Source organism: Erinaceus europaeus, chromosome 13 (genome assembly GCF_950295315.1).
Source record: "Erinaceus europaeus chromosome 13, mEriEur2.1, whole genome shotgun sequence".
Lineage (NCBI taxonomy): Eukaryota > Metazoa > Chordata > Mammalia > Eulipotyphla > Erinaceidae > Erinaceus > Erinaceus europaeus.
In genome coordinates, this window is record NC_080174.1 from 74,161,921 (window position 1) to 74,186,599 (window position 24,679).

The window sequence follows — 24,679 nt, forward strand, 5'->3', positions numbered from 1 at the left end:
GCCCATTCATTAGGCAGCCAGCTGCGGGGGAAGGTGGCCGAGCGCCCGCGCTGCCCACTCGGACTCGCTCGCTCACTCAGCCGCACGCCCGCGCACAGCGCTGCAGAAGTTTGTGCTCGCGATCTGGCTCTCTTCCTTCTGGACTTTTGGAACGATTTAGACTTGAAAGAGGAAAGTGAAGGAGAGAACCGGAGCTGCAAGGTAAACACCACCGTCTGCAGTGGGAAGCAGGCAACTCTCTTTTTTGCCACCCGCGTCCTGAACCCAGGCCCATTCGCCCCTCGACGGAGCAGCTTCGTTCCGGAGACGACCGGGGCTACTGGGTGTGTGGCTGCCGTGTCTGGGCGTCTTCTCCCGGCCGGAGGTTCGCGCCGCAGCCTGCGCCATGCAAAACTACAAGTACGACAAGGCGATCGTGCCGGAGAGCAAGAACGGCGGCAGCCCGGCGCTCAACAACAACCCTCGGAGGAGCGGCAGCAAGAGGGTGCTGCTCATCTGCCTCGACCTCTTCTGTCTTTTCATGGGTGAGCTCAGCCCCCGTGTCCCGCTGTCCCACGGTTCCCCGGCGGCGCGCATCCCAGCCCGACCCGGTGGTGCCTGCGCGCCCGGAGCCCGGCTTGGTGCTTCCTCCTTGGCGCGGGGACACCTCCCCCTTCCCCGGCCGCCCGCGTCCCCCCGCAGCGCCACGCCGCGCTGTCACCCCGGGAGGCCCCTTGCAACCTTCTTGGGGAGCCATCATGCTGCTTCTGCCTCTTGAGACCCCCCAACCCCACACCCCCGGAGATCCCCATGACGTGCAGGCCTGTACTTTAGTGTCTGGGCTGGGCGTGTTCACTAGGCTTTTCGCGGGCAACTCTAAACTAGCTCCCTCCAGTTGGGAGCCCGGGCAGAGTCCCCTGAAAGATGTAGGTTCTTCCTTTCAGAATAAGGGAAGTTGTTTGCACCTTGAGTCAGAGCCAGCGTATAGCCTGTTGCCTTCCATCCAAGTAAAATGGATCTCCCGGAGCGCGGGGCTCCTGCGAGGAGCTGAGCTGCCTTCCCCTTCGCTGTATGTAAACATCCAGCCCTTCCGCCGTGGCTGCCTCGGGCTGGCTAGTAAGCTAGACTTTTCACTAGCTTTTTGTCTGAACGCTTCTCGCTGGCCACCCCTGGCTTGGAAGGTTGGAAGGTGCACATTTAGGGGTTTACCGGTGAGTCTCGATTCTGCAGTCATTTCTTAGGCGCCTACTGTATGCCTGTTTTTTTTTTGTGTGTGTGTGTGTTGTTGTTTTCCAGAGCACCTCTCAGCTCTCGCATATGGTGGTGGCCAGGAATTGAACCTGAGACCTCTGAGCCACAGGCATGAAACTCTTTTGCATAACCACTATGCAATCTCCCAGGCTCACTTCTGTTTTCTAAAAAACAGTTCTTGGAAGCCCCAACTAGCTAGAAAAGTGCACTGGGAGTTAAAGGAATGGGAATGGGAGAATAAGGATTTATGAACTCGGGGAAGGGAGGGAGAAATCCAGACATGAATTCACGAGAGTTCCAAGATTGAAGTCAGCGCAGATTTCTCCCCCCCCCCCCCCAACAACTCATGGTGTAATGGAAAGCGTGCAGGACTTGTCATCAGAACACTGTCACTCTGCCACTTTCGGGGTGTGCCATCTAACTGCCTCATGGGCCTCAGTTTCCTCATCAGTTGAGCGAGTGGGTTTGAATTAGATGCTCTCCAAGGCCCTTTCCTGCATTAAAAACTCGGATTTGGTCCAGGAGCTGTTCTGCCAACTCTGCTAACTGAAGAAACATCTGTGTTCCCTATTCAGTTCCCTTAAAATAGAACTCCTGCACGGAGACTTAAATCCCCTTTGAAATGGATTCGTCCACTCAGTTCTGCAAACCAGAGACTTCTTAAGCTGGAGTTACACTTGTATTCTTGAGACTTTTTTTTTTTTTTTTTTTTTTTAATCAGGGTCTTCACTAAGCTCCAACTGTCCTTGGAATAACCATCTTTAGTAAATTTTGAAAGTCAGTGGAACACGTGACTCAAGATTTTGAAAATAAGAATCACTCTTCTTAGACTAAGTTGAGAGCTAACAGTAAGGGAAGGAAGGTGACCAAAATTCTGGTGTCAGATTCCACTTATATTAATTCAACATTTTGATGCTATGTGAAAGATATATCACTGGGGAGGCCAAACCCTCTTGGTGGTGACTGGCTCTTTATCATGCACAGTGGGAAGATTAGTACTTAAAATCACCCCCGGAGGCTTTTGAATATTTGAAGGCCCTCCTTAGCCCTAGGGGAATGCAAGGAAATATTAGCCAGTTGAAGTAGTTTGTTGTAAATTTGCCTGGAGCTTCCTGGTTTACTACTGATAGTTTGGGTAAACTCTTTCCAGACTGCCACTTTGTGATTAGGAAAGCAGAACAGGCTTGACAGCCTTTGTACAGTTTCATTGTTCTCCCTTTTACTTCCACTACGCTGACTCCAGAAGGCTGCCCCTAGAGATAGTGTGGTTCTATTAGAAAAATAAAATAAATTTTAAAAAATGTGTAGAGGAATTTGCAAAACTCAACCGATTGCCTATTACTTAAGGGTACAAAAAAAAAAAAGCCCTCTAAGATGCTCAGTTGTATATTGAAGGTATGTGTTTACACCTTAAAAATAAAAGCATGAAAGTGAGGCTAGCAGTTAGAAAGACGGTAGCTGTTCTACTCTTCTAACCTGGCAATAGTCTCTGCTTCTCTTACACCAGAACCAAAGCACACTAGACGGATGACATGCATATTACTTAATTGCAAGGAAAATAAAATCAGTTTCATCTGTACCAGGTCTCCCTGTGTACAATCTCCCCCAAATGCTACACTATTTTAAACTTGCTGTTATTAAATTTACTCATTGTTGATCTGTTTGAACAGATGACTCTGATTCCCTCAAAAAAATAACAGGACCTTATGCATTATAAGAGGTTGTGTTTTGTCATTAAAACCATGTCAACAAGTTTAATTTCAAAGTAACTTCTTATTGTCTCCTCTCTATATAGACTGAGTTATCACTGGTTGAATGCTTATCTTATACCATTAATAGGAAAAGCTGTTATGTTAATGTAAATATTTGCCTGACAGATTTATGCAGGAGAACTCTAGTTAGCTTCCAAAATAAAATTAATAACATGTGATTTTTATATTCCACACACCACAGCCTTAAAAAATGAATTGTTTCTACTTTGTTCATTTTTTGTTAAGACTGTCAGTTTGGTTTAATTTTTTATATAGTTTATTGATCATATGGTCTGTATTGTAGGATACTAATATATATATTTTTTTAAAAAGGCACGATTTTTTGTTTACTCTGTCAGAAATGTATACCACATTCATCTTTGTATATCTGGAAAAAAATATGATGCACTATATAAGAGAAATGTAAGTGAAAATATGCAAGCAATTAAACTTGTTTCACAAATTTTTTTGGCATGTTAAAAAACTTGGTAAAAAAGCAAGAGCCCATTCTGATGTTTGAGGACATCCGTGGGAGTTTACCTCTGATTGAATAGCTGTCTTTGTTGACTAATTGCTTTTCATAAATACAGCTGTGGGTCTTTGCATGATAGTTTTTCTGAAAATGATTTTGTTTTCCTTTCAAGTGTGTATGGTTCTGTCTTTTGCACATTGCTGTTGGTGTAGAAAGTTCCATGAGAGCCACAGAGACTATTCTGGAGAGAAGGGAGGTATAGTGACTGTCTTTTTTTGTTTGTTTTTACCAGAGCCCTGGCTCAGCTCTGGTTTATGGTAGTATGGGAGATTGAACCTGGGACCTTTGAGCCTCAGGTATGGGAGTCTGTTTGCATTACCGTTATGCTATCTCCCCCTCCCATGACTGTCTTTCTCAGCTCCATTGTCCTGTTTTTAATTTTCTTATTTTTTATTAAAAAAATTTTTTTTCTTGCCATGTAGACTTTTAAAAAATCTTTATTTATTCGTTGTATAGAAATAGCTAGAAATTGAGAGGGAAGGGGGTGATAGAGAAGGTGAGAGGGAGAGAGACACTTGCAGCACTGCTTCACCATTTGTGAAGTTCCCCCCTGCAGGTGGGGACAGGGGGCTTGAACCTGGTTCATTGTGCATTATAACATGTGCACTCAACCAGGTGAGCCATCACCCAGCCCCTTACTAATTTTTTTATTTCTTTTTTTTTAAATATTTATTTATTCTCTTTTGTTGCCCTTGTTTTATTGTTGTAATTATTGTTGTTGTTATTGGTGTCGTCGCTTTTGGACAGGACAGAGAGAAATGGAGAGAGGAGGGGAAGACAGAGAGGGGGAGAGAAAGATAGACACCTGCAGACCTGCTTCACTGCCTGTGAAAGGACTCCCCTGCAGGGGGTGAGTCAGGGACTCAAACCAGGATCCTTATGCTGGTCCTTGCGCTTGAAGCCACTTATGCTTAACCCACTGCGTTACTGCCCAACTCCCTTAACTTTTTTATTTCTTAAGTATATACTTATTAAGGCAAGATACAGTAAATTACTCTGTTAAAAGTATGCTTGTGAATAAGCTGTTATACAAGTCATTAGCCTTTTTATTTATTTTCTGAATACCCCGCTCAACTGGCTTCAATCTACTTTTTAAATTTTTTTATTATCTATTTATTTATTGGATAGAGAGAGTCAGAAATCGAGAGGGAAGAGGGAAATAGAGAGGAAGAAAGAAAGAGACACCTGCAGCACTGCTTCATCACTTACAAAGCACCCCCCCCCCCACTGGGGGGTTTGAACCCATGTCCTTGTGCATTGTAGCATGTGTACTCAACCAGGTAGGCCACCACTGGGCTCCTTACCCTTTTGATATGTAAAGTAATTAATGTACTTTTCACGGAAACCCTGATGAACAGATTGTCTCCAGTTTGTCCATGAGAATACCAAGTACTAGAGAAAAGAAACAGTGGAATTTAAACTGAAATCGGTACAGTCTCCAGTTCCTGGTGTGCGTGACTTGAGTCCACCTCTCTTTGTTTTCCTATCTGAAAAATGTTGAAACTCATATTTTTACCAGAAAATCCTGGAGCTCAGTTTGCAGAGACTTTTCCCTTTCCACATGTCCCAGTTACCTATTGACATCAAAGAAGATGGATAAAGTTGGCTCAGTGCTTTTCTGGTCAGACATATGGTTTCAGTATGCCATGGTGCTAGTTTGGGAGTTGATTCTATCAGTAAAGAGCTTGTAGGTGTTGAGGGCATTTTTTCAACTTCAAAAAGAGAACACACAGCAGTATTTGGGAAGAGCACAGGTGCAAGGAGTTGGTAAATCCAAGCTGACCTTCTGTGCTGTCTTCCCTGGAGCCCTCCCCAGCTATTTCATTATTAAGTGCCCATGGGCAGGCACTTTTAGACTGGCTTAACCTAAGGTCTTGTGGATGTTATTCAAAGTCCTTTGTTGTCCTTTGAGTACTCTACTTAGGTCATCTGCAAAATGGTGGTCACAGTAGCTGCTTCATTATGTTTCTGTGGGGATCAAACAAAAAATATTGGATGTAAAAGTTATTTGTCAATTTTCAAGATTTGGGCAAATGAAAAGGGATATATATTATATATATATATATATATATATATATATATATATGTATTATATATATTCCTTTTTGTTTATACCAGAGCACTGCACAGCTCTGGCTAATGGTGGTATAGGAAATGGAACCTGGGACCTCAGAGCCCTAGGCATAGGAGTGTTTGCATAACCATTATGCTATCTTCTGCTCCCTTGCAAGGGGGATTATAAACCCCTTGCAAGGGGTTTTATAAAGGGATTATAAACCCCTTGCAAGACACTGCGTAAAGGTTTTGTTCTTCTTCTTCTAGCATTTGCCCTTCTTCCGTAGCCAGTCAATAGGTCAGGTTGAAAGCTGTCAGGAGCTGCTTGTTGCTGGCTTTGAAAGTGACTGGGATCCATGTGGAATCAGTTGGCTAGGAAGGATCGTCAGTTTCCCCAATGAATGGCTACTCACGAGATGCACCACGGGAAGGTCGATCCAAAAGGTTTTGTGATTGTCTTGATTTCTTGACTCTCAGACTCATAGCTAGTTGAGACAATGAAATGTATGCTCAGTAATAATGATATAGTGAAGACCATAAGCCCTTAACTTTGAGTGGGGGAATGTCATATTGGAATAATTATTGAAGACAGATTATTTTCATTGTTGATCTAAACTTTAGGTGAGAGTGGCAGAAAAAGCAGCTCCTATAGTTAGCAGAATTCCTTTTTAAATCTTTTTTACCTGAGCACTGTTCAACTCTGGCTTATGGTGGTGCAGGGGATTGAACCTGGGACTTTGGAGCCTCAGGCATGAGAGTCTGTTTGCATTACCATTATGCTATCTGCCCTCAGCCCCAGTTAGCAGAATTCTTAAGACATCTAATGTACATAGTACATGCTGATCCTTCTTTAGAAAAGGTTCTTTTGTTCAGAATGACCACTTCCCATTTGGCCCTTTGATAGTGGAAAGTAGTTTAACAGAGCTGATGGCTAGGATAGGAGCTGTTTAGGGAAGCAGGTGGTAGCTGTATTTGGTCTGAGAGGCTTTTCTTAACCAGAATACAGTGCCAATAAAATGGATGGAATATTTAGAGGGTGTCAAAGGGGTAAGAATCTGAAATGTAAAAATATAAATGGTAAAAAATCTTGCTATATATTTGGTTCCAGAATGCTTTTAGATTATTTCTTTTTTTATGTATTTATTTATTATTGGATAGAGACAGAGAAGAATTGGGAGGGGAGTAGGAAACAGAGAGGGAGAGAGACAGAGAGACACCAACAGCCCTCTTCCACCACTTGTGAAGCTTTACCCCTGCTGGTGGGGACCAGGGGCTTAAACCTTCAACCTTGCATACTGCCCTGTGTATGCTTAACCTGGTGTGCCACTGCCCAACCATTTAATTGCAAATCAAGAAATATCCTGGTCCTGGATATTTCTTGATTTACAATTAAATGGTTGAGATGATTTTTTTTATCTGGTTTCATATATGGGATCCATTAAAGTGTTTTTATTAAATTGTTCACCTTTTATGCACACCTGGTACAGCCTCATGTTACTATGCCCAAAGACTCCAATTTGAATTCTTGATCCCCAACTGTAGGGGGGAAGCTTCAAAAGTGGTGAAGCAGTGCTGCAGGTCTATCTCTCTCTCTCTCTCTCATTCTCTCTTTCCTCCTCCCCCTCCCCACCCCTCTCATTTCTTCTCTGTCTGTACCATAAAGATAACAAAGGAAAACAAAATGGCCACCGGAAAGTGGTGGATTCATTTTGTAAGCATCCAGCACCATACATAACCCTGGTGGCAATAAAAATAAAGTAACAGCAATAATGATGATGATGATGATGATAGGGAGGCAGGACTTTGCACTGAAGAGGATGAGAGAACTTGAAACCAGAAGTATCATATTCTTGTTCATCCAGTGCCTTCCTCTGGTTGGTTCTGGACATTTTTTCTTCTTTTTTCTTTTTTTAATGGATATTGGCATTTTCCTTTTGCTAGAATGACAAGTTAGGAGGTATTTTGTCTCATACCTAAGGCTGTCATGACAAACTTCCAGTAGAGAGTAGTAACACATTTGTTGAATGTTTAGTTCATTTAACTTAGTTCTGCACTGTATGGTTGCTCGGTGAGTTATCATAACAAATTAGGAGCCTAGAAACATGATTTCTGGTCTGGTACTGCCCTTAGTTTCTGTGGAAATCTGAGAAGTTTCACTTGACTTCTGTGTCCCAACTTCTTTATCATCACTATAAAGATGAGGGGTTAGATCATCTCTCAGACTCATTCTAACTCTGTGAATTTATGCTGCTAAGTATCATGATCTAAAAATTCAGCCATTACTTTTCTCAGATCATGTATATTCAATTGAATTATTTTTTTTCCCTGCCCCCAGGGTTATCACTGGAAGAAAATTGCCGGGGCAACTTGACCATTCCAGGCAACCATTTTCTCCTCTTTTCCTTCTCCTTTCTCTTCCTCTTTTTCTTTCTTTCCTTTTGTTGTTGTTGTTGTTGCTAGAGACTGAGAGAGAAAGAGACCACAACATTAAAGCTTCCTTAAAGCTCTGGGGGCTGGGCTCAAACCTGCATTTTGTGTGTGTGTGTGGCTTTTAATTTTTTGTTGTTGTTGTTATAGGGTGGGTAACACACACACACACACACACACACACACACCACTTCACTATTCATGACCCCTCTGTCCCTGCACATGGGGACCGGGAGCTTGAACCCATGTTCTCTCACAGGTAGCATGTGTTCTTCCAGGTGAACTGACTCCAGAATCATTGCATTTTTTTTTTTTAAGCCAAAGAATTGGTGCTGCCAACCTGACCTGGTGTTCAATCTGAAAGATGTATAAGGACTGAGTTTTAGGGTAATTAATTCATTAATCTGAGAAACTAGCTAGATTATTTTTTCTGATAGTGTTTAGGCACTATGCATTTTATTATTTTAATGTTTATTTATTAATGAGAGAGGGAGTGAGAAGGAGAAAGAGAAAATGAATCAAAACATTACTGGCACATGTGATGCCTAGGATTGGATTTGGTACCTCATGCTTGAGAGTCCAACACTTTAGCTATTTTTTTACCACCTGGGCCACCGCTTTCCCTAGGCTGGATATATCCTTTACCTGCTTCCTGAAATCTATCGTCATCACAAGCAAGTAAGCTGGCACAATAGGGGATATTTGCCTTCTTTCCATTGCTCAGTACCACACTGGTTTTGATAACTCATTCTGCTGGCTAAATGGACCACAGACTATAGAACTGGATTGGTATTAATGAACTAGTACACTGCCTAGCCACGCATTCAAGAGTAGCTTGAAATAAAGGATTCCTATTTAGTAGGTAAGCCATGCTGACTCTTCCAAGGTGTGTGAAAACCTCTTTTTTTTCCTCATTGTCCAGAGAGTGTTTTTGTTTTGTTTGTTTGTTTTTGATTTTTAGCTGCTGTTTACTTTCTTCTTCAGCTTTCTTGTATACTCAGGAGATAAAGCATGGGACTGTAGCTGCCTTTGTGGAAGACCCCTGCATTCTGAGTTGGTGGCCTTTTCTACTTTTAGTCCTTTTGATTTTCTGTCACTTGTGGATTCTTCCTTTACCCCTTCCTGTGCAAGTTGTTTGGGCTGGCAAGCCCAGTTGGTCACAGCATGACGCTAATGAGGCTTCTTCCTTGTGTTAGAAGTTATATTTATGGAGACATTCAATGCTGTGTCCGATTATTCGAGGAGAAATAATTTCTTTTTGGCATGCCTTCTTTGTTAATATCTCACAAATTCACCCAGTCTGGAGATCCACTGGGTATGAAACATAGATTCTGAGATGAAGGAGATTTAAGATTCAGCAGTCTGTGGACCAAAATTCTTTCTATACAATCTTCTGGTCATTTTTATCAAGCCAATTTGAGAATCTTTTTGTTATTTAACAGCTTACCTTAAGGGTGACTGACATACACAGTGGTGGCTTTTAAAATTTATTTTAATTGTTTTCCTCTTGTTTGTTCCCTGTACAGAATGTTCTGGCATTTCTACATTATTAATTATCTATCTATATTTTTTCATTTGTGACCAGTGCACCTGTCTCTTTTAGTGAAGATAACTAAACTTGTTAACAATTCTTGCAAAAAGAAAAAAAAAAAGAAAAGAAAAAACCTGGGAACTGTCTGTGTGTTTTTTTTTCTTTTTTGAGAGATTAAATCTTTATTTAGACTAAATAGTAAGAGCTGAACCAATAATGAGACAGAGACACAGGCTGAAATTGGTTTCAGAGAGCACACATAATGCCAAGAATAAGACACCACCTGAAGACACTCCCAGTTTCCAAATTTGACAGATTTGACTCCACTTGCCATTGGTCCTTTCCCAGCCTGTGATTTTCAGTGCAAGGAGTTGGTTCTGCTTTCTAATGGTTGGATTTCTATTTGTGTGGATCTCTGGGTTCTAAATGGAATTCTGTGCAGTGGAAATTGCCAACCAAGTGACCACTTTGGATATATGAGGTGGTAACTCGAATCAAACTATTTTCCTTTGAGATACTAAGGTTTGTGTGTGAGTGAAGAGTGAACGGAATCCATTAAATTCCTCAGTAGAGTCTCTAAAAGATCAGAGGTAGCTCAGAAAAGTATTGTAGATGAAAAGCTTCAAATTTTCCTGGATATATGCTTGAGCTCTGTTATAAGCCTAAAGCCTTTATTGTGACAAGGGCAAAAATTATTTAACCAATCCAGGTCTCAAATTCCTCATCTATGAAATAAGTTAGCTAGCCTAGTGGTGGAGCTTAGATGAGATCATGAGTCTGAAAACACTTCGCAAAATCAGAAGCACTATATAACCATCAGGTATTATGTTGCTATCATTGTAAATAATAATCTTTTTTTTTTTCTGTAAGTCTCAATGTCCTCACTCTTTGATGATTCTATAACATTTTCTTCTATTTTTTCCGTGGCAGCAAAATAGACAAAAACAAAACTGAAGAGACGCTTGTGGAAAAACGAAACAGAGTGGGACACAAATGTTTTCTATTAGCTGATGAAAATCAGGGGCAAGTTTTCTGACCTTGTCTGAGAAAGTCATAGTGCAGGAACCCCTGTAACCTTTGGTGGTTGTGTTCTTCCCCTTTGAAAGGGAGATGACCATATCATCTTTAGAGAAAGACAAATACACCTTAGCATGGGTGGCAGGGAAGTTGGACAAATGGTCTGTTTTAGGGTCAACTCTTATCTGTTTTTTGACAACCCAGGGGAAAACTTTTTAAAAGAATAGTTTTGATTGAAAGGATCAAAGTGTTGGTCATTCAGGACACTCTCCATCTTTGTTGAGGAAATAAATAACTATACTAATTTTCATGTTTTTTAGGCAATTAGTGACATAGATATTAAATTTGTTTTCTAGATGAAGAGAGTGCATTTCAAAAAGTAATTTGCACAAGGATTCCCCAGGAGTAAGGAGCCACTAAATTTTCCAGAACTTTTATCAGCTGACTTTGCAACCCATGTCCTAATGCAATTAATTCAATGAAGACTCACTTTATTTATTTATTTATTTATTTATTTATTTATTGCCTCTAGAGTTATCATTGTGGCTCAATGCCTGCACTACAAATTCACTGCTCCTGGCGGCCATCTTTTTTCATGGTTGTTGCTGCTATTGATGTCGTTTCTATTGTTGTTGGATAGGACAGACAGAAATTGAGATAGGAGGGGAAGATAGAGAGGAGAGAAAGATAGACACCTGCAGAGCTATTTCACCTCTTGTGAAGCCACTCCCTTGCAGGTGGGGAGCAAGGGAGGTTGAACTGGGATCCTTACATAGGTTCTTGTGCTTAGCACTGTGTGAGCTTAACCCGGTGTGCTACTGCCCCCCCCAGACTCACTCAATTTTACTTATTTCCATTTTTATAAAGTCTAAGTGTATATAGTATGTTTTATAGGGCTCAGTGTAGAACACAGGTGAATCCTAGCTCCAGATCATGTTGAGCAGTAAAAGGGACAGTTAATACACAAGTTAATTGTACAGCACTTTGGAGTATGCAGAATGAGTCTCTCTGCAGGCATCATAAAGAAAATACCACTGAAGCAATTCTTCATTGTCTAGATTCATGGAATCTTTAGAATTTGAAAGTACCTTGGAGATTTCATTATCAACAAAACCAAGGTCATTATTTATCTCAGTCAGAAAAACAGGCCTCTTTGAATAATGGAAGGATGAAAGGTCTGGGGTGGTGGTGGTGGTGGTGGTGGTGGTGGTGGGGTGTGTGTGTGTGTGTGTGTGTGTGTGTGTGTGTATATGTTTGGGGTGGGGGAGGCACAGGCGTTAGAGAGTTGAGTTTGCTTCCTATTAACCATATATGGAGGCACATTACTGTCTCTGAAACCTTAGTTTCCTCATTTTTAAACTGGGATAATATGTGTGGTGTGTGGACCAGAGAAGTGACTCAGCTGTACAGATCTCTTACCTTGCAAATATGAGGACTTGGAGTTCTTTCCCTGCTGAGCAGTCTTCTTCTAGCGTTTGCTCTTCTTCCGTAGCCAGTCAACAGCATCAGGTTGAGCCCTATATAAAGTTTCGAGACCTCCTTTGAATCTGGAGAGGTGGCAGTCGTTGACTATGTGGGTCATAGTCTGTCTGGAGCCGCAGGGGCAGTTCGGGTCGTCTCTGGCTCCCCAGCGATGGAACATAGTGGTGCACCGGCCATGGCCTGTTCGATAGCGATTGAGGAGGGCCCAATCATAACGTGCTAGGTCAAAGCCGGGTTGATGCTTGCAGGGGTCTGTGATGAGGTGTTTGTTCTTTACCTCAGCTGACTGCCAACTCTGTTTGCTGAGCAGTGTTCTGCCCTCACTCTTCATAGGAGAGGGAAAAAAAAGGTGGGGGAGATAGCTTAATAGTTATGCAAAGAGACTCTCATGCCTGAGGCTTTGAAGTTCCAGGTTCCCAGCTCCTGTACCATCATAAACCAGAGCTGAGCAGTGCTCTGGTTTAAAAAGAAAAAGAGAAAAAATGTAAATATATGTGTGTTGTGTACGTGTAGCTGCTGTCATCATTGTCACTGCTTCCTGGTTAATGCCTTTCATTCATATATTAGGACGCTGCAGCTTAGACATTGTTATTATTTGTCTGAATTGAAAATTGAGTCTCATACCAAAACAGTACTCTAAAGCACTAGTTGGTTGTTGCAACATTCAGAAGGTTTGGTGAGGTTCTTGAACCTCCTTAAGAAACTATTCTTCCTTATGAGTGAGTTAAATTATAAGTTGTGATCTGGGTTAAAATCCCCAAATTTTGGTTGGGCAATAGTGCACTGGGTTAAGCGCACATGGTTTGAAGCGTAAGGACCAGCGTAAGGATCCTGGTTCAAATCCCCGGCTCCCCGCTCCCCACCTGCAGAGGGGTCACTTCACAAGCAGTGAAGCAGGTCTGCAGGTGTCTGTCTTTCTCTACCCCTCTCTGTCTTCCCCTCCTCTCTCCATTTCTCTCTGTCCTGTCCAACAGCAACAACAATGGCAGTTATAACAGCAACAACAACAAGGGCAACAAAATGGGGGGAATGGTCTCCATGATCAGTGGATTTGTAGCACAGGCACCAAACCCCATTGATAACCCTGGAGGGAAAAAAAAATCCCCAAATTTAAAGCAAACCAAATAAAACAACACACATTAAGACCAACCTGGAAAATCTTGAAAGGAACTTGTTGATTTCTGGGTGCTTTGAAAGTATACAGTGTAATCAAAGTATTGGTAGTTAAGTGTGTTTTTGAGGTTTGTCACAAATTAACAAAATTATATGCCTGGAGAGTTTTGTAGAGAAATGCAAATCAGTGGAAGTGCCTTGTCATAATAAGCAGTATGCTTTGGTTCCTGTTTATGTATTCCTAAAGCACATAATACACATGATTACATTGACACGGAGGAAGCCCTTCTTATTGATAGTTTCTTTATACCTGGACCCTAATTAGTTTGTGGTACCAATCAGTATGAATTCTAGAGTCTATTTAATTAAGTCTATGTTTATACCTGTCTTTTAAGTTTTGTTTTCCACAGATTTTTTTTTTTTTTTTTTGGATATGATGCCAAGTATTGAATCCAGGGCCTCACAAATGAGAAGAAGCTTGTGCTCTATTTTTTTTTTTTTTTTTTTTGCCTCCAGGGTTATCTCTGGGGCTTGGTGAGGGCACTATGAGTCCACTGCTCCTGGTGGTCATTTTTTCCATTTTATTGAATAGGACAAAGATAAATTGAAAGAGGAGGGGATAGAGAGGGAGAGAGAAAGATAGACACCTGCAGACCTTCTTCACTGCTTGTGAAGCTTCCCCCCTGCAGGTGGGGAGCTGGGGGCTCAAACCTGGATCCTCGAGGGTGTCCTTGAGCTTCGTACTATGTGCGCTTAACTGGGTATAACACCTCCTAGCCCCTGCATTCTGTCAGGGAACTATATCCCTTTCTCTCCCTCCTGCCACTACCTCCCATGTTGTTTGTTAACATGAGAGAATACCAGAGAATTAACCCTCTCATTTTTGATCAGGGATTGGATTTGGGACCTCATACATGCCAACTTAGCACTCTACCCAGTGCACCATGTTCCAGAGTATAGAAGTTTGAACATTTTAAATGGGTGAATTGTAGAGCAGTTCAATTACCTCAACAAAAACTCAAATGGTGTCTTTTTTTTTTTTAATGCCACTATAATCCAAGGAAAGTTGTTGTAGTCATCATCCAAGAGAATTTCCCATGTCTCAGTTATTTTAAGGGGCATTTGAGAAATTTAAAAATTACCAAGCAAAGACAAGATTAATTTATAGGCCCATCTTTCTAATAAAGCTATGAAAATGAAGAAGCGATACTAATTATATAATATGGATTTCATAAGTCTTCTATAAACTGTGTTTAAAATGTCTGTGGAGGGAGTGGCACAGCTGAAAGGTTCCCAAGCAGTAAATAGATCAAGAAGGACCTGTAACCTCTTTCTTACCCTTCTTTCTCTTTGGGTCCTCGGTGCTTCAGGTACTCTTCTCAGCAACCTCTCTTTCCTCAGCCTGCGGGTTCTGTCCCCTCAAACCCAGCAATCTCAAATGTGACTCAACTTCATCCCTTCCTTAAAGTTTCACAAATATATCCAAATTTCTTCTGAATAACTTGTACTTCTTCCATACATACTTTGACTAACTTTCACATTTCCAAAATGATGCAGCCACAGCTCCTAGGATCAGATTTATAGTGTTTTTAAAACCACGAGGTAAAACTATAGTTCCTAGTAAGGTTGATTAGTTGTCCCTTTTCTCCTAAAGATGTGGAGATGCCGGGAGCCAGGCAGTGGCACACCTGGTTGAGTTCCCATGTTACAGTGAGCAAGGACCCAGGTTCAAGCCCCTAGTCCCCACCTGCAGGGGGAGAGCTTCACAAGTGGTGAAGCAGGACTGCAGGTGTCTCTCTGTCTCTCTCCCTCTATACCTCTCCCTCCCCTCTTAATTTCTCTGTCTCTATCCAATAATAAATGAATAAAAATATCTTTAAAAAATTAAAATGATATATATATAGTTATCATCTTAGAACATTAAAATTACTGTGTGTCTTTTAGATTCATGTATTGTGTGCTAGAGGATATTAAAAAGTATAAGCACAAGTAGGATTTTAGAATTAATCACAGCATTAAGCTGTAAATTGTACTCAGATTGTAAGTGCACAAAAAATTAAACAGAGGTTCAGGTGCTGGCACACCTGGTTGAATGCATATGTTACAATGCACAGAGATTCTGGTTCAAGCCCCCGTCCTCACCTGCAGGGGGAAAGCTTCTCAAGTGAAGCAGTGCTGCAGATAGATCTCTCTCTCTCTCTCTATCTCCCCCTTCCTCTCAATTTCTGGGCTTCTCTATCAAATAAATAAAGATAATAAAAAACTTTGAAAAAGAAAATTAAAAATAATAATAAACAGATATTACAAGGGGGTTAGCAAAAGGGAGATTTAGATGATTTTTTCCTTGGGGCAGGTCCCACCTACATTAGGGAAGCTTCAAGAGAGGTGGGTTAGAACTGCAGGTTATGTTTCTCTCTCACTATCTCTGTCTCATGGTCTATCAAAAGAAAAAAAAATGAAGAAGGAATGAAAAAAGAGAAGGAAAAAAAGGAAAAATAAACACAAACAAGACCACTGCGGGAAGCTGTGGATTTGTTATATAAGCATCAAGCCTCAGTGATCACCAATAGGTGATATTGCCTCCTGCCTTTCCCAAAACAGAGTAAGCTTGGTGCCAGTAACCTGGCCTTGCAGGAGAGAGAGAGAGAGAGAGAGAGAGAGGAGAGAGAGAGAGTTTTTGCCCAAATTCAAGTTCACTGCACTTACATGTAGAATTTGGCCTCAAGTCTGACTAAATAATGACACCAACAGTGATAGTGGTGGTGATTTGTTCTGACTGGGCTAAGCAATGTACATACATGCTTTTATTTAGTCCTTCCAGTGACCCTGCATCTTTATTACTAGTATCTCCATTTTACAGAACTGAGATCATAGAGGTTGAAGATAACTTACCATGGATTATACAATAAGTGCACCTAAGAGTTGAGGTTGGACCTAAGAAGCCTATGGCAGTGTTTTGTTTTGAAAACTATTTTATTTCATATGAGATATGAGAGAGAGGGAGAGGGAGAGGGAGAGGGAGAGGGAGAGGGAGAGGGAGAAGGAGAGGGAGAGGGAGAGAGAGATTCACACAGAGGTGAGGAAGAGGAGAAGAGGAGCCAGGGCACCACTCTGCTAGGTGTTCCAAGGATCGAACCCGGAACTTCAAAGAAATTCATTCTTACCCATTAGGCTCTAGCTACATTTGTTCTTGAAATGTTTCTGAAAAAGCAAGTGTCTCCCAGTACTCCATGTTGACTTTCACATTAGCAGTATTTGAATTGTCTAAAATGAGTGTGACTTGAGATTCTTACCTGAGATGTTCTGAACCTGTAAAAGTCTACTAAGAATAGTCACAGGTATTTTATGCTGTTTTCATGTACCTTACAGGCACCAGCGGTTAATTTTTTTTTTTTTTTTTAACCAGAGCACTGCTCAGCTCTGGCTTATGGTGCCTGGACTGAATCTGGGGCTTTGGAGCATCCGGCATCAGAGTTGCTTTGCATAACCGTTACACTGTCTGCCCTTGGCTCCTCTAGTGAAAGCATCATCAACATTTTGTGATGATGCTTGTGATGTCAATGTTGACTGACACCTGTCGGTTCAGTCTGGTCTTGCTGGTCATCAGTACTTATTAGGAGATGTCCTTGGCACTTCATATGCTCTGATTAATAAAAGTCGGTATCTAGCTTACTTGGTAAACACAGACACTTTCCAGACAGTACAGAAGTCATGACAGAAGGAAAGAAATATCTTTAGAACCGATAGCAGCTCTATGAATCGGAGAGGAAGAGGAAGACTACTGGGCCCTGTGGGAAGTCCTCCTACTGCTTCTGTGGGGCAGCATTCCTGGCATTCACCACACCCTTATTGTACTCATTGTACAACTCTAACTGCTGTTGTGCATATCCATGGTGTCACACTGAGAAATCTTTGAACTCTTCTGGTTAGTGGCTACAGATACCTTGCCTTTATTAACTGCTGTACATGGAATTTTCGCCAGTAGCCTTTTCCCCACAAATGACCAATGTTGTTACAAAGCTAGCAACCACTGACTGAAAGTGACAGAAATGATGCTTAGCTACCAGCAGATTTTATTAGACTCTTGCTTAAAGTAGCTCTTTGGACCCAGTTAAGCTCTTTACTTCCAGGGTTATCGCTAGGGATCCACTGCTCTGGGTGGCCATTCCCCCCCCCCCCCCATTTTATTGGGTAGGATAGGGAGAAATTGAGAGAGGAAGATAGAGAGGGAGAGAGAAAGACAGACACCTGCAGACCTGCTTCATTGCTCATGAAGTGTCCTCCTGCAGGTGGGGATCAGGTTCTCAAACCCCGGTCTTTGCGCAGATCCTTTTGCTTCGTATTATGTGCACTTAACTGGGTGTGCCACTGCCAAGACCCTGTAGGAATGGTTTAATATGCCATTTTGCATTTGTCCTGCTGGCATCTTGACCTTAATGAACACTTTGCTTAAATATTTAATGTATTCTTTCGAATTGACTATTTAAGCAGGGAAAGAGCTTCTTGCAGACTGTTTAAAAAATGTATCTGCAAAGGTGTTACCTTGAGTCTTGCTTAGTGAACTTCTCATTCAAACCAGACTGGCGAGAGTGGCATGAAGTGGTGTGTTCTTCCTAGCAAACTAGTGCTTTGGGAGCTCTTCACTGTAGGCCTTGGGTTAAAACATGTAGAGTGTCCAGTCGCAGGGAAAAATAACTCCTCTTAATTTTACCAAGTCCATTGATGGAACAGGGGATCCTTTAATTATGATCTCTCTTAAATTGTTTTTTTTTTTTTTTGTGGTTTTGCTGGTTGTGGCCATCTATTTATTATTAATCAATAATTCTTTTGACTGAAAAAAAGGCTGCCAGGAGCAGTGGATTCACAGTGTAGGCACTGAGCCCCAGTGATAACCCTGGAGGGGAAGAAAAAAAAAGATTGTGAAATTAGATAATCTTTGATTAAATAATCTTTATTGCTTTTTAAAAGATTTTATTTATGTATTCATAAAGAAGATAGGAGAGGAGAGAGAGAAAGACCCAGATAGACATCACTCTGGTGGTACATGTGCTGCTGGGGATCAAACTCAGGACCTCATGCTTGAGATGCTTTATCTGCTATGCCACCTCCCGGACCACAGTTAATTTCCTTTATTATGAATCTCCAGCTCCCTGGCCCTGGGAAACCAACAGAACAAAACACCCAAAACCACCACACCCAGCCTATCAAGTCTCCAAATGTCAACTGGAAAAAGGCTGGGAAGAGAACATTTTTGAACTCGTAAACTATAGTCAGGCATGTCATATATCTCATGAAACCGTACAGTCCTGAAAGGGAGATAAAGACTAATTGATTTAACAGATGAAGCCGTAGCCCTCATGAAAGGCTGAATGTCTTGTTGGGGATCTTGCAACAGGAAAATGGTAGGGCGCCGAGGGTAAAGACTAAACTTGTGCTTCTCCTCCCAGCAGTGAAGACCAACATTGACATTTGTGTGATCTTTTTATTATTATTGTTATTAAATAATCATATCGAACATGTTTTAAAAGGAAATTATCAGGCCTTGGAAAATGTTCAAGATTGATTTGGGGTTTAAAGCTATTTGCCCACTTTATGGTTGCCTGTTTCTTTGCAAATTTTTAGAGGACAGAAATTAGATTTGCAGCCTAGGCTGGAGGCGGGAAGGACATGAACTACACTGAGTTTATCTATCTGGTGGGCAGTCATGCAAGGGGCTTTGCATGCATTATTAACTTAATTGAATTTCACAACAACCCTCTGAAGGAGGAGAGAAAGGAGGTTGGAGTTCATTTCAGTTCTCAGAACCTGGTCAGTAGTGCCTGTCTCAACTCTTTGTTGGTGACATACTGTATTAATAATTCAACTCATTAATCACTAGCAGAAGTTGTTTACTAAGATTCCAGTGGAATTGCCTTGCTAGAATCTGCTTTGAGCTGGTCACTTGGGCCATGCATCTACTTTGATTGAAAATACGTCAAAGAGAATCTTAGCTTCCATTCTGTAGAGCCTCAGAAAAACCAAAAACCAAAAACCAAACAAAATCAAACCAACCAACCAAACAACAAAAAAAACCCCAGAACCCAGGATAGAATTCTGGCTCTTTGTCAATTTCCTACATCTAAGTGTGACCTCTGAAGAGAGGGATAGCAACCTCAGACTGTATTGTTAATTCTTATCAGTCACCTCTAAAAGAGTTAAAAAGCCAAAGAAAAAGCAACATTTTGAGTGAAGTAACCTATACTTCTTGGTACAGGCTCTGTGTATTTCCCAGGCTATTATAGGGCTCCTATTCAGCTGGGATTTCAATGGTGGTGTGATTAGCATGAGAGCAAGTGTATAAAGTAGGTCTCCCCCCACCCCTCCCTAAAAGAAGTTTTGTGGTATTTCTTTTTCTGATGAAGCTGGCATGAAGCTTTGACAAACACAGACTCATGGAATGGTTAAATAGGACTTAGAGCAGGCTCATTTTTGTACAGACTGTTCACATTCAGAATGCAGAGCAGCAACGCAGCTGACAAGAGGCACCCTCGGTCTTGGGAGTCTTAGAGAGGCTGTTCCTCCACTGAGAGATGGTGCTGATGAGGAGAAATACTCACAAGATCAATGCCAAAGCGTATCCCTGGCTATTGACCACCTGTTGTCTGAAAACTACAGATGAGAATGTTCCTGGGAGTCAGCTGTCTCTCTTATCTATCCCTCATTATTTATTGAGAGAAAATGCAAAGTACTGAGGAGGGAGATACAGAAAATATTAGAGGAGGATTCTGTCATCAGGACATGTGAGAAGATGACATGCTAGTCACACCATTAGTCCTGACCGGGTGATGATTAAATACGATTTTTTTTTTTTTTTTTGCCCTGAACTGTAGAATCTAAGAGGCAGTTGGATGCTGATATGGGCTCTGTTCCCAGATTTTCTGTTTGGTGACAGTCTGGCACATCGTAGCCACTTTAAGGATGATAAATGGGTATAATGATTCATTCCTTGCCTACCTAATAGCATTTGTGAGTAACATCATAATATATTTATAGGAAAATGATTTGGAACTTTAAAGTTTCGTGAGGCTCGTTCCCGGGTCCCGTGAGGTTTGAACCCGGGTCACACAAGTCCGGAACTCGGGTCCCGCAAGTCTTAAACCCGGGTGTCAGGAGGCACGAACTCACTTCCTGGGAGGCCTGAAACCGGACCCGGGAGACTTATACCCAGGTTCCACGAGGCTTGAACCCGGGTCCCGCAAGGCTCAAACCCGGGTCCCGCAAGGCCTTAAAATGGGTCCCACGAGGCTTGAAACCCGGGTGCTGAGAGGTATATGAGACCATATTTTTATGGTTTCATTTTACAACTTTTTTTTGGTGCTATCTTTATTTATTTATTAAATTTTTTTTTATATTTGTTTATTCCCTTTTGTTGCCCTTGTTTTATTGTTATAGTTGTTGTTGTTGTCATTATTGATGTCGTCATCGTTGGATAGGACAGAGAGAAATGAAGAGAGGAGGGGAAGACAGAGAGGGGGAGAGAAAGACACCTGCAGACCTGCTTCACCGCCTGTGAGGTGACTCCCCTGCAGGTGGGGAGCCCGATCGAACCAGGATCCTTATGCTGGTCCTTGCTCTTTGTGCCACGTGCACTTAACCCGCTGCGCTACCGCCCAACTCCCTTATCTTTATTTATTGGATAGAGACAGCCAGAAATCAAGAGGAAAGGAGGTGATAGAGAGGGAGAGGGACACCTGCAATACTGCTTCCCCACTCACAAGCCTTTCCCCCTGCAGGTGGGGACTAGGGGCTCGAACCTGGGTTCTTGTGCATTGTAACCTGTGTGCTCAACAGGTGTGCCACCATCTGGGTCCTGAATTCATTTTATAATGAATATATATTTTAAGGTAATTTTTATCTGTGAGAGGAGGGGTGTGAAGCAGAGCATCACTCCAGCACAGGGAATGCTTGGATCAAACTTGATCCATGAGACTTCAATTTTGAGAGTCCAGTGTACTTCCCAGGCCATGGATATATATCTTTGCCCTCTGAACATCTTTTTCCTCCTCTTTTTTTCCTCCAAATTTATTTATTATTGAATATATATAGAGAGAGAAATTGAGAGAGGAGGGGGAGACAGAGAGGGAGAGAGGGGGCAGAGGGTAGATAGCATAATGGTTATGCAAAGAGACTCTTATGCCTGAGGCTGCAAAGTCCCAGGTTCAGTCCCCTGCACCGCCATAAACTAGAGTTGAGCAGTGCTCTGGGGGAGAGAGAGGGAGGGAGAGAGGGAGAGAGAGAGAGGAAAGAAAAAGGGAAAGAAAGGCCTGAGGCCCTGCTTCACCACTCATGAACCTTTCCTCCTGCAGGTGGGGAGGGGGGGCAGGGGCTTGAACCCGGGTCCTTGTGCACTGTAATGGGTGCACTTAACCAGGTGCACCACTGCCTGGCACCCTTTTTTCTCCTCTTTATTCTTATTTCCATCCTATTTTAGGTGCATATTACTGTTATAAACCTAGATCCAAAAATCTTTCTGTACAGGTTTTGTTTCTGGGGTGATAAGTCTGTCTTCTATATATCATTTATGTAGTAAGGACATAGGAGTCATTTCCCAATATTTTTTTTGCAATGGAACTTTTATGGCCCTTCCTTGGCTACTGAATACATTTATTTGCATATTAGAAACCCTTCAGATCTGACTCAATCAACTTTCTACTTCCCGTCCTTGAATTTCATCCCCTCCACTCTCTTCTCCACAGCTTTGCTCCAGACATCTCTAGGCATTCCCCCCACTCCCTTTTCTTGGCTTCTGCTACTTCTTGATTCTCAACACACACGATGCCCTCTCTATGAGCCTTCCTTACTTTCCCTAGGGCCGAATTAATCTTACATTGGGCATCTCTAGCACTCTGTGCTAACCTTTTTTTTTTTTTTAATACAAGAATTTTCACTTTATTTTATAGCTTTGTACCATTTCATATTCTTCTAAAGAAATATTTGAATGATTTATTTATTTATTTATTGGCTAGAGACAGAGAAATCACGAGGAGCAGGGAAGGATAAAGAGGGAGAAAGAGACACCTGCAGCACTATTTCACTACTTGCTTCTCCCTTGCATGTGGGGACTGCAGGCTTGAATCTCAGTCCTTGCACATTGCGACATGTGCAGTCAAGTAGGTGCTCTACCACCTAGCCCCAAACTGTTCTATTTTAATAGATCATGACTTCATTCTGTATATAGATGTTCAAAATGTTTATTGAAGAAAATATCAGTAAGAAAGTTACTTTAGGCTCACCTGCAGGGGTGTCACTTCACAGGTGGTGAAGCAGGTCTGCAGGTGTCTATCTTTCTCTCCCCCTCTCTGTCTTCCCCTCTTCTCTCCATTTCTCTCTGTCCTATCCAACAACGACTACAACAATAAACAAACAAACAAAGGCAACAAAAGGGAATAAATAAAATAAATATTAAAAAACATTTAAAAAAGAAAATTATTTTAGGAATATAGTCAAGAATGAAAAAGAAAATAACATTTTTGTTACTTATGTATCCACAGATCCCAAAGTAGCCACTTGAACCATATCTTTCTTTCTATAAATAGCAAAATTATCATTAAGTATCATTATAAAGCTATGGGTGAGGTGTTTATTAATACTTCCTACAAGTCAGTGTCATGAAATGGAAAAAACACTTTGCTTGCTTGAGTTTGTAAGATCCCATAATAATGTATAAGCTAACCTGAGAAAATTGGTAGAATGTAACTAACTCAGGAGCCTCTGAGTCTTTTAATTTCAGCCTTACTTTTGTGCAATTTTTAAAAACTTGATCAACAAGCTGAATTTGTACTAGCCAGGGTAGCAAGGCATAAAAAATGTTTAATTTATTCCAAATGATGAAACTGTTAATAAGTGAACTTTCTCATCTAAATCTTGGGTGGAGGGAAGGGCTCTAAACTGGGAGAGCACAAACCTCTTATAGGGCAAAAATTTCCAAGCTGGGAGGCAAGCACTCTGGGTTTATGTCCTAAGCTTATTAGTAACCTAGTGACTTACCTTATAAATTGCTGGCTAATGGACAAGTCCTCTCTGTGACTCTCGGGAAGAAAACTTTTTCTAGATTTATTTATTTGTTTATTTATTTATTTATTTTACCAGAGCACTGATCAGCTCTGGCTTATGTTAGTGCGGGGGCTTGATCTTGGGACTTTAGAACCTCAGACATGAGAGTATGTTTGCATAACCGTTATACTGTCTACCCTCCACCCTAGTTTTAGTTTTTGTCTTCTTTCTTTCTCTCTTTCTTTCTTTCTCTCTCTCTTTCTTTCTCTCTTTCTTTCTTTTGCTCTTTTGCTCTCTCTCTCTCTCTCTCTCTCTCTCTTTTGAAGGGAGCCAGTGTATAGCTCTGCTCTGGCTTATGGTGGCCTGGGAATTCTGGTGCCTCTGGTCTGTGGATGGCACTACCATCCAGCCCAGATTTTCTAGTTCTTTTGCTCAACTAGGTGTTTCCTCTGAAATCTTTTTTCTTTAAAATAATTTTGAAGTGGTGTTAGGTGGTAAGCGTAAATGTACATGTTACTTTACACAAGGACCCAGGTTCAAGCTCCCAGTCTACACCTGCAGGAGGGGGGAAGCTTTACTGATTGTGAAAAACTTTCCCTTTTTTTCTTTTTGTTGCTTTTCCTCTCTATTTCCTGCTTTCACTTCAGTTTCTCTCTGCTTCTATTCAATCAGTGAATAAATAGAGAAAAAGAAAAAATAGGGGGCCAGGCAGTAGCACACATGTTTAAGCACAGACATTAAAGTGTGCAAGGACCCAGGTTCAATCCCCTGGGTTTCCCAGGGGGAAAGCTTCATGAATGGTCAATCAGTGCTGCAGGTGTCTCGCTGTCTTTCCCTCACTAGCTCCCCTCTCCTCTCAATTTCTCTCCGTCTCTATACAGTAATAAATAAATAAATAAATAAATAAATAAGTAAAAATAGTTGTGAAGTTTATTCACACTGAAAAGGAGGAAATGGAGGAGAATAATTTTTCTTTACTTACTTTTTTTTTTTCTGCTTGATCAAGTTGCCGTACTAGTAAGTTCTATCAGTTAAAAGGTGTTTGGTTCATTGCTTTTACCTTCTGGAGAAATTTCAAAAACAGTGCTCTTGTATGTGAGTATTTCTAGTTTCTCACAATTCTGAGAGGATTGTGATTGAAATATCAAAAAAGTCTGAATAGGAAACAAAGGAACTATCAGTATAGAACATCTAATGTATTTCCTATGCCTTATATGATTTAGTCAATCCCTATGATGTTCTTGTCAGCTCATTATATTAATTCCTTGGGTTACAAATACAAAGCTGAAGCATACAGAGATTAAGGGCTAAGATTCAAACCTGAATCTGTGCATCTTATTTCAAAATGTGAGGCTTTAAGGTCATTTAATTAGTTTGCTTCTTCTCCTCTTTATTCAGGGCACAACTCAAAGCATTTTTTTTGGGGGGGGTTTAGTATGGAGTCTTTAAATATATATGTAAATATATATATATATAAATATATATATGTTATTGGATAGAGACAGAGAG

At 41.4% G+C, this 24,679-nt stretch overlaps 1 protein-coding gene across 1 annotated transcript in view; it reads left to right on the forward strand.

The window, feature by feature from the left end:
• Positions 1–6: 6 nt before the first annotated feature.
• Positions 7–24,679, forward strand: part of PLPP3 (phospholipid phosphatase 3) — a 104,450-nt gene continuing 79,777 nt past the window's right edge. Inside the window, exon 1 of the mRNA XM_007518024.2 lies at positions 7–524. Coding sequence (XP_007518086.1) covers positions 386–524 — 139 coding nt within the window. The 5' untranslated portion in view covers positions 7–385. The remainder of the gene's footprint in view (positions 525–24,679) is intronic.